The sequence below is a fragment of the Aethina tumida genome, chromosome 1, assembly GCF_024364675.1.
Source record: "Aethina tumida isolate Nest 87 chromosome 1, icAetTumi1.1, whole genome shotgun sequence".
Lineage (NCBI taxonomy): Eukaryota > Metazoa > Arthropoda > Insecta > Coleoptera > Nitidulidae > Aethina > Aethina tumida.
The window spans coordinates 70108456-70117635 of record NC_065435.1 but is presented as its reverse complement, the minus strand read 5'-3'; the positions used below and the strand labels follow the sequence as shown (position 1 = coordinate 70117635).

Genomic DNA, 9180 nt, shown 5'->3' with positions numbered 1-9180 from the left:
TGTTGTTGTTTAAATCTTATATAAATCGTAGGTTTAAATTTCAATGTGATTTAATGTTATTCAAATAATGTGTGTATTTTTTAATTTTCCTTGAAGTTAGGCGTATATAGAAAATTTTCCTTTTTCTCCGAAATTATAAAAAACTCAGATCTAGGGAAATTTTTTCACACTTGACAAACCTGCTGTCATCAAATCTGGTAACCTATCTTTCTCATTGACCTTAAATATCTACATTGTTAAAATTAGAAGAAGAAGACTAACCATTTCAATAATTCAGTCTTATTTAGTAATTGTAAATATATAAAATGAGACACGCAAAATTTATAGCAAGAACAATATTTGTCCAAAACAACGATGTGGATGCTGCATGTCGAGTTTTGAATAGAATATTGGGCAGAGAGGATATTTTAGATCAGTTTAGAAGAACTCGGTATTTTGAAAAACCTTACCAGGTACTGCATTAAAATGTTATATTAAATATCTAATTTGGTAATGTTATTATTATTTAAGTTTCGGAGGAGGATAAACTTTGAAAAGTGTAAGGCTATTTACAATGAAGATATGGATAGAAAAATACAATTCGTGCTGAGGAAGAATAGAACCGATCCATTCCCTGGTTCCATTTAATTTGTATTTATTAATGTTAGTGTAATAAATTGTTTTAGTCGTTAATTATGTTTTTATAATTGATATGTTTTTTTGCATTTATTAACTTTAAACAATTAGTATTTGCCTGAAAATAAAATATACTTTTTAATTATATTGTTAAGGATTCTAGAATCCTATATATAAAAAAAACTAAATTGAAAAACTAAAGCTGTTGAAAATCTTTTACTAGCTGCTATCCTTTATCTGATTTAAACAAATTAAGTATTATAATTTCTGGTATGGTTATTTAAACATTTTTGAACAAAATATAAATTAACCTAAATTGTGCTGGCCAAATTCAATCTGGACTGTTGTAGTAAAATAAACTAAGAAACACAAATATTGGATAATACAAATTAGTTTAAAATTGTTTAAGAGAAAATTGTAATTTCTAAACTTAAAATTTTTAAACCAGTATTATGAAAAGTTCCCATTGTATATATTACATTAGGGAACTTCTAGAGGGAAAATAAAACAATAATTGATCAGTTATGTGCAGAAGTATTTTATTATATTATAATGTTAAGGCTTGGTCTTAGTGTAACACCCGATGTTATATTATTACAATGTAACTGTACAATTGTTGGAACATACGTTTAAATATCAGTCATATAAATTTTATGCAACGTCTGCTATTAAACAACTTGCAAAAATACATACCAAGAAGACTTTTTTTATTATATAAACCATTAATAATTTTTATTTTCAGAATGTTCAGTACTAAATATCTTAACATTTTTCTTGGCTGTTTAATCTCAAAAATGTACCGAAGTTACAGTAAAAAACAATAGCAACTTTTGTACAATTGCAATGTACAGAGTGATATTTGAATATATCAGTCCAAATAGTAAATCAAAATGTTATATACCTACACAAATATAAAGAGCTACATTGTTATAAAATTGATTTTACAATGTGTCTATGATAGTTTTAGACAATAGTAAAAATTCACAAAACGTGAACAATTTTTATAAAGTAATACAACTGATTGCAAAAAAATAAAAGACAATATTATTTTTAATGAGAAGCCATTGTAAAAATGTAATTTATTTCAATGATGTTCTTTGAAAATAAAATTCTTTGTATCACTTAATATATATACAAAAAGTAATGAACGCTTAATAAATCTGATACCTTTTAATTTTTGCCGTCAGTTTATTCTTATTTTAGTAATACACGAACGTGTACAATATTTTGTGATTTTTTACACCAGTTGAAATTAACCAGTAAAGAGGACTGTTAAACAAAAACTGAATTCTACAGACGTTACGAATATTACATTATAATATATATATATCGTAGGTAAGTCGATTGTTGATTAACAATATATTTCAATAATGCTTCGTTTTAATCACCTATAAAATGATAATTTTATTGGTTTATAGCAAGTTATAAATCCATAAAGATAGCAGCTATGTTGGTATTTAAACGAGTAATTTCGAAATTAATTGCCGCTCTCACGAAGCATTAAAGAATGTAATGTCTAAAGTTTTACAACAATGTGAAGTATTTTTTATGTAGAGAAATAAAGGTTTTTTTTCTGAAAGTCAAGTAAATTTTAATAATTTTAACTTTACAAAAATTAACATTTTCACATTTTGAATTTAAAACACCATACCATACTGCTTTTGTAATTTTATATATACATTCCATTCATGCTGTTGTTTTATACAGTGTCTATTATAATGAAAATATTTTTGATAATTTTAATATAATTTAAACACATATAAATAAGACTATTGTATTGTATACGATACATATACAGTTCCATGGGGTCATTCATCCTAAAATATCCATCAGCAATATCAAGTCGGATGTATTATGTATATTATCTTGAAGCGACGATATGTGAAAAGTATTGAAAACAAAACGTGTAGATAATAATAATGATAATTTCTGCAGTGTAGTGGGAAATAATCCAAATCTTCTGAACTTGAAAAATTTGATATTATACCCTATTATTCTATCAAAACCATAAGAAATGTAAGGTATGTATAGTAGTTAATTCTAGTATTGATTATTAAAAATTGTAAATGCACATCCTGTTTTTATATTGTGGTGGACATTTTTGAATTGCGTTACATACGGAGTTAGCTAAAATGGGTAACTTCACTTTTCAGGGGGTAATTGGAACCAAGCGGAGTATTTTTAGCAAACAAAGTTCATTGTAGCATGTTTCGTTGCCAACATAAACAAATATTCATTGCACATATCTTATAATTAATAAATAATAGATAGTCTTAATAGTTATTCAGATATATAATGTTCGTATCACATGATTTTTAAGTTATATCTATGTATAATAATATATCAACACACTGTTTCTTTTAATTTACATGTATCTCCAGTTAATCATTTAATATGTATCACAAACTAGTCTTAAACACACTTCACGGTTATTTTTAATATTCGCACAATTATATTATATATATTATATTTGTTGATGGAAATAAGGCTGGGATGGGTTTGACATAAGTACAACAAACGATAATACAGTAAATGATACTGAATCGAAATAAAAACGGTTATAAACCGTGTAATCATTTGTCATACGACTGGTTCCTCCCGTTTGAAGTTGATGTTCTGCGAGGCGCAGAAATCACGCGTAAACGGTATGCAGTTAAAGTAAGAGCATAGTTTGCAATCGTAGACCGGTATAATGTAGAACAGTAGTACCAAAACGATGAAGAGGATGCCAGCCGAGAGCAAACAAACCCAAATTAAAACGATCTTCTTTTGCCGATCGTACGATCCGAACGTCACGAAAGGCATCAGGGCGTACGATATTAGGAAGCCGAAGATGAAGCCGAACAAATGAGCGTAATTGTCCACCCAGGGCAAAAGACCTATTGCGAACAGGAACATGGTGAGGGAGACAAGTTTCCAAAGGGCTTGGCGAGGGTGTTTCAACATGGGCCATGCTTTCAGTACCTCGACGATCAGGCAGGCGAGGAGGCCGAACTGAGAACCGGCTGGTCCCACCTATCGAAAAAGGTTATTTGTAAATAGTCATAATTTAACTGCGGATTACTTACATCTGCTCTGTATGGCACGAAAATGGCACTGGCAAGATTGCCCCCTACTCCAGAGCATATGTATATAATTGCAATCCTCAGGCTTCCAGTCAGTTTTTCCAGGTCTCTCATCAGGAACCACTGTATTAAAACAGTGATTGCTAGTTGAAGGATTCCGGCGTGCATGAATAGAGACGTCCACAGTCTGTAAAATTGGTCGGGGACGTCCGGGAAATAGAACGGCAACATTCCGCAAACATCATTTAAACATGAAACCTAAAAATCAAATAAAATTTCGTAAAATATATTACCATATTAAATTAATATTAATTACCTGTGAGCATAGTGAGGCTTCCTCATGGAATGTGCCTTTGACAAAGTCGCAATATTCCTTGGTTGTTATCTTGCACTTGCCGTGAATACCAATGCAGCACGGATGTCCGATCACTTCGCATACCATATGCTCGGCTTGAGGATCCTTTTTTGGTCTCTTCTGAGTGGAAAACTGCGTGTTGGCTTTTCGACAAATGGGCCACTTGGTTATGTCGTCCGGCCACTCGTAGGGCGCGACGCTAGGCGGCGAATCGCAGAATCTGATGTAAAAATAAAATTGCAATCAAGGGTTGAAATAGAAATAAACATGTGTATTACTTTGGATCTAGCCCACAAACGGATCCAGACATTCTGCCACCAGGTCCAGACTCGCTAGCCGTCCATTTCTTCCATGTGGATATCGTTTTCTGGAAACGATCAAGCATTATTCTAAATATAATACGATTGTCGCACAACTAATGCAAGTCTTTCTACATAACATTGGACATAAATATGGCTTTTACATGCTGTTATATTTATAGCATATAAATAATAAGTAAAACACAATATTACAAATTACAGATTTGTGTTGTACATACCGCTGGTCTCAATCCTCTGACCTTTTGAGGCAAGTTAAAAAAATACATATTGTTAAATTAATCAATCATATTTTAGTATTCAACTAAATCACAAAATGTAACTATTATTGGTAACTAAATAAAACGTTTTTGGTGTCTCAGTAACGTTCTCAATTTAATGTATTAAAACCTTTATGTTGTATCATATATATAAATACTTACCGAGCATTCTGACTGACTAGATTGTACACAACCAGAATCATCATTTCTAATACAACACGCAGTGTCCCGTTCTTTCGTTCTCAGTTTTTCTATTTCTTGAGTCACTTTGTCATCTACCCTCATGCAAGGTGCAAACTTGGCCCCTAGATGGATAAGATCCCCGGCTCTTGGTCCGCCCCTAGAAAAAACATTGCATGACACAATACTAAGTGTTGATGACATTATTGTTTACCAGAAATTAGCTGGTTCCAAGTAATCGACCTGCTGCAACGATAAACTCGGTACCAGTACTTGTCCTGATCTCGCTTGTAAATTTATACCGAAAGGACCGAATCCATAGCAAATAATAGATATAAACAAGACCAGGATTTGCACAGTGGTCACCCAGTACGTGAACATGGGTCTGTGATCCTCCAAGTCGTCAAGTTGTTCCTGAATGTGTCTTTCGTTGGCCACGGACTTTCTCATAGATCGTCTACGATAAGTAAGAATTTCAGTAAAGATCATATATTTGTTGTTGTTTCTTACCCAAACATCTTTCCAACCCATCCCATTCCAAACTGTCTTCTGTCAGAGTTGTCCAAGACGTGATCCAAGAAGTTCGAGAATATTCTCGATCCTCCAACTCCTTGCCTATGATCGCCATGTCTGAGTTCCACATCCGGATGCTCCCTTCTCCATCCACCACCCGGGGGCCTTGTGTAACTAAATTAACAAGTTAGAAGTAACGAAAACGAATTAAAAATCACATACTTTTCGCGATAATTCTGCGACACGCCTAATTCACGTCCCCTGTCTACCGTGTCGCTGATTTCAGGTGTCTTAGGGAGCGTACCGGTTGAACGACGATCGAAAAAGCTTTGCTCCTCTGGCGATGATGGAGGTGAACTTGGCGATTCCGGCGGATAACTTCTGGACCACTGAGCCTGTTGTGACCTGGGTCTTGGTCTGTTCCTTGTCAAAGTCTGAAAAGAGCAAAAAAATATATAATTTAACTTTTATAATGGACCATAAAGTTGTGAACGAAGTAATAAGGGGGATTTGTGGATGGTTTGTTTTAATCCATTGGCGTGGATTAGAATTCTAAAAATTCCTGATCAAGACTCCACAGTAGCAATTTCAAGTTGGGTGGCTTTTTTCTTTTATTTTCGCTCGCTTCCTTTTTATCGTGTTCGTTAGGCGAAGGGCTCACTTTAAACTGTTTAACCTAGTTCCAAATTGTCTTACGACTTTTTAAAACATGCACAAAAGGAAAAGTAGCCAAACAAACTCCGAATTAATTTCACCAGAGGTACTAGTCTTCAAATTAAAATTGCAACAAATTAAAGCGAGTAGGATTTTTCGAGGAAACTGGAGCGGCAATAAAAGTTGTGCATATCTCTTCTCGGCTCTTAATGTGTATGTGAATATATTACGAATACATTTGCAAACGTAAGTAGATATGTTCTATCGCGTTTTAGAAGCTAATGTTATCTTTGTGCTCATTTCACTTTGACGAAATTAGAGATGCATGTCTGGATTAAAATTTATCATTTTCACGTTGAAGCTTCCAGTTCAGGTGACAGATAAATCAATTCTCATAGACACATTCGAAATTTTGTTTGAATAGGATTGGGATTCTGTTTACATAAATCTATTTGACTTGCCATGGTGCTCTCGAAAGTATTAATACAAATTAAAACGACCAACAAAGGGAAGCTTCACTGTTACTTTATAGTCGATGCTTCAATAACAATAGTTAAAGGTGGGGGCAAGAGATTTGCATTTTAATTAGAACCCAACTTGTAGAAAACAATATATTAGTTTATACTCTAATCACTATTTAGTCTGCTAACTAACAAGACGGCTTTTATCATTAGATTCTGTAGAATCTTTGAAAATTGTCTTTAAACAAGGATCTACAGAAGTTTACACACAACTGTTAATCTTAAAATGAAATATTAAAATGTGGGTTCTTAGAAAATATTGGCGAGCTATGGATCAGGAATTTATTCGTTCACTAATTTTGAGTATGCCAAGGAGGGTGAAACCTGTTTGTAGGGCAAGGGTGAATCGATCAAGTAGTGATTAGAAAAACTTATTGGTTAATACTTTGTTTCTCTATTTTCTTTAATTTTCATTAATTTTGTTTTATAAATTTCCCAAGAAGTTTGGTGATATTAGATTTATTACTGGTTTAAAAGTTTTGTTGTTGTTTAATTTATGCAATAGATTAAATTGTTTTTTGATTTTTTTAAATAATTCAAATTGTCCACTTCAAAATATGCGTAGTGTAGTACAATTTATTTGGAGTTTTTGTAAATTATATAATATTGTGTATCAAAATTTTATATATTTTTATGTGGAATAAAATTGTGCATAAAATAAAATTACAAAATATTTGCACAGAATGGGCAAATATTGCAAAACCGTTTATCAATATATTTATTTGAAGGTATTTATGGAAAAAATTCAAACACAAATTTAACTATAGCTTTAAAATAATATAAATATATATTATTTAAAAATTCTTTCCAAATTAAATTCACAGAAATTGTGAAGTCATAAAACGAATGTTTTTATCTCATGTGGTAGTTTAATAACATAAAATAAATGATTAAACTAAATAAAGTGAGCGTGAAATATTAAAATAATTAAGAGGAAAATACAATTATATGTTCAATATTATAACATTTTTTAATTATTTTCATATTAAAAATAAGTTTAGTAAGTGTAAATGCTTAATTATCATTAACAATTTATTGTAAACTAAATGAATTATAAATTGGGCATTTAATAAAGGGATTAATATTTTTAAAAGTTAACTGTATTAATTTAGTGTTAATGGGTTTTATTAAAATAAATACAATAAACACAAAATTAATTTGATGGAAACAATAAATGAATTTCAGTTTTCATAAAATACCATTGCAGCACAGAGGTAAAATATTTTCATTCAACTAATCATTTGACGACAGAGAAGTTAAATAAAGTTTGTCAAATAAGTAAGATAAAAATATTCAGCATTTACATCGTAAAATTGCTCGTACATTGTTCTTGTAATAAAAATTCATCTTACTAAAAAAACATTTAAATTGCTCGGAGATTATAAAGATATTAGTAAAGAAGGACAAAAAAACGTTAAGTGTGGTACATAAAAACCTGGGCAAATAAATCTTGTTGTTCGACGGCCCGCATAGCTGCTGCTTGCAAGATCAAAATAAATCTTCTTAGGCGCAGCGAAGCTGCCTGCTTGTATCAGCTATTTAATAAGGGAAAAATGCCTCCATAATTTACTATGCTGCGCCTCCACAGTAAATCCCCCTCCAGATATATTATTACGGAAAATAGGGGGCTTTAATAAAACGGAAATTGACATTTCAATTTCATGGAACGGCGTCTCAATATAAAACACCATTATGTGCTAAAAAAAATTAATAAAATGATTAAGAATCTGGCGAATAAATTCGAAGTCATGTTAATTAAGCACGTGTACAATCATTAAAATTAAACGGTCGAACGCTTCACTTCGTTAAAGCTCCCGGTTTTATTAAAGCGAAATCCTCCCCGACGGCTCTAATGCCTCCAACGACCTTCGATATTTGAAATCGTGCCGCATTTTTATTATGCGCGACCCCAATTGTTTAAGCGCCATTTAAAACAAGTTTGTTAATTGTCTGCGTCTGATCTGATTTTTTCCTCCGAGTTATCCGAGTTAATTAATAAAGTTATTTATCGATAGAATTCAATTAATTGGCGGCGACGATGAAAAACTGCAACATCGAATCGTTAAGACTGTTTATTCTGAAAGTATAATTGGTCGTGGCGAGGGCACTCGTAAATTGCGCTTCCGTTTGTCACGAAACGTCATCGAAAAGGATCGACTTTGGACATCATTAATTATGTGTCATTCATGATATCATATTTGCACTTACCGGTCGCGTTAGCCCTTTGACGGCCGCTTAAAAAAATACGTGTGTTCGACGCCTTTTGTGCCCGAACTCGTCTTTACAATCGGGACTTTTTTTCTTTTTTGAAATGTAGGTTAATTTGGCGGATCCGAGGGCCTGTTTCACACGTACTCGCTGTGTTCTACATTGCAAATTATGTAAAATTAGCTGGGGGAAGGTAATGTGGGGTGAAGCAATTTTTTTCATGCTGTGCGTGGGAGAATACTATTAGGGGGTAAGATATTTAAATTTGTACCAACGTTTAGTGGGTTTTAGTATATTCAATAACCTTCAGTTTTTTCTTTCATTTTTAGTACCTGATTTACATATTTAATCGCCCACTTTTTCTGACTTAAAAACTTTTTTAAATTGATTATGAGCGTAGAACCAAGGTTGGTACAAAACAAGATTGTTTTTTCATTGTTTTGGTGTGGAGAACGATGAGTATGGTTAATTAATAAAGTTAATAAAACTGAT

General features: G+C 32.2%; 2 protein-coding genes across 4 annotated transcripts in view; one reads left to right on the top strand and one right to left on the bottom strand.

Annotated features, from left to right (window-relative positions):
* Window positions 1-238: 238 nt before the first annotated feature.
* LOC109608856 (28S ribosomal protein S21, mitochondrial) lies at window positions 239-672 on the top strand. Its single transcript, XM_020025411.2, has 2 exons — window positions 239-452; window positions 511-672. Exons 1-2 carry the CDS (start codon window positions 306-308, stop codon window positions 625-627), a joined length of 264 nt encoding a protein of 87 aa, XP_019880970.1. The 5' UTR covers window positions 239-305; the 3' UTR covers window positions 628-672.
* A 457-nt stretch (window positions 673-1129) lies between these two features.
* LOC109608827 (uncharacterized) overlaps window positions 1130-9180 on the bottom strand; it is a 127453-nt gene continuing 119402 nt past the window's right edge. The window contains exons 8-16 of one of the 3 annotated variants that reach the window (XM_049965793.1): window positions 5528-5739; window positions 5303-5479; window positions 5007-5249; window positions 4775-4952; window positions 4574-4594; window positions 4314-4402; window positions 3997-4255; window positions 3684-3938; window positions 1130-3630 (exon numbers count right to left, since the gene is read on the bottom strand). In XM_049965793.1, coding sequence (XP_049821750.1) covers window positions 3196-3630; window positions 3684-3938; window positions 3997-4255; window positions 4314-4402; window positions 4574-4594; window positions 4775-4952; window positions 5007-5249; window positions 5303-5479; window positions 5528-5739 — 1869 coding nt within the window. In that variant the 3' untranslated portion in view covers window positions 1130-3195. The remainder of the gene's footprint in view (window positions 3631-3683; window positions 3939-3996; window positions 4256-4313; window positions 4403-4573; window positions 4595-4774; window positions 4953-5006; window positions 5250-5302; window positions 5480-5527; window positions 5740-9180) is intronic. The other 2 variants (XM_020025377.2, XM_049965794.1) reach the window with 2 other exon arrangements.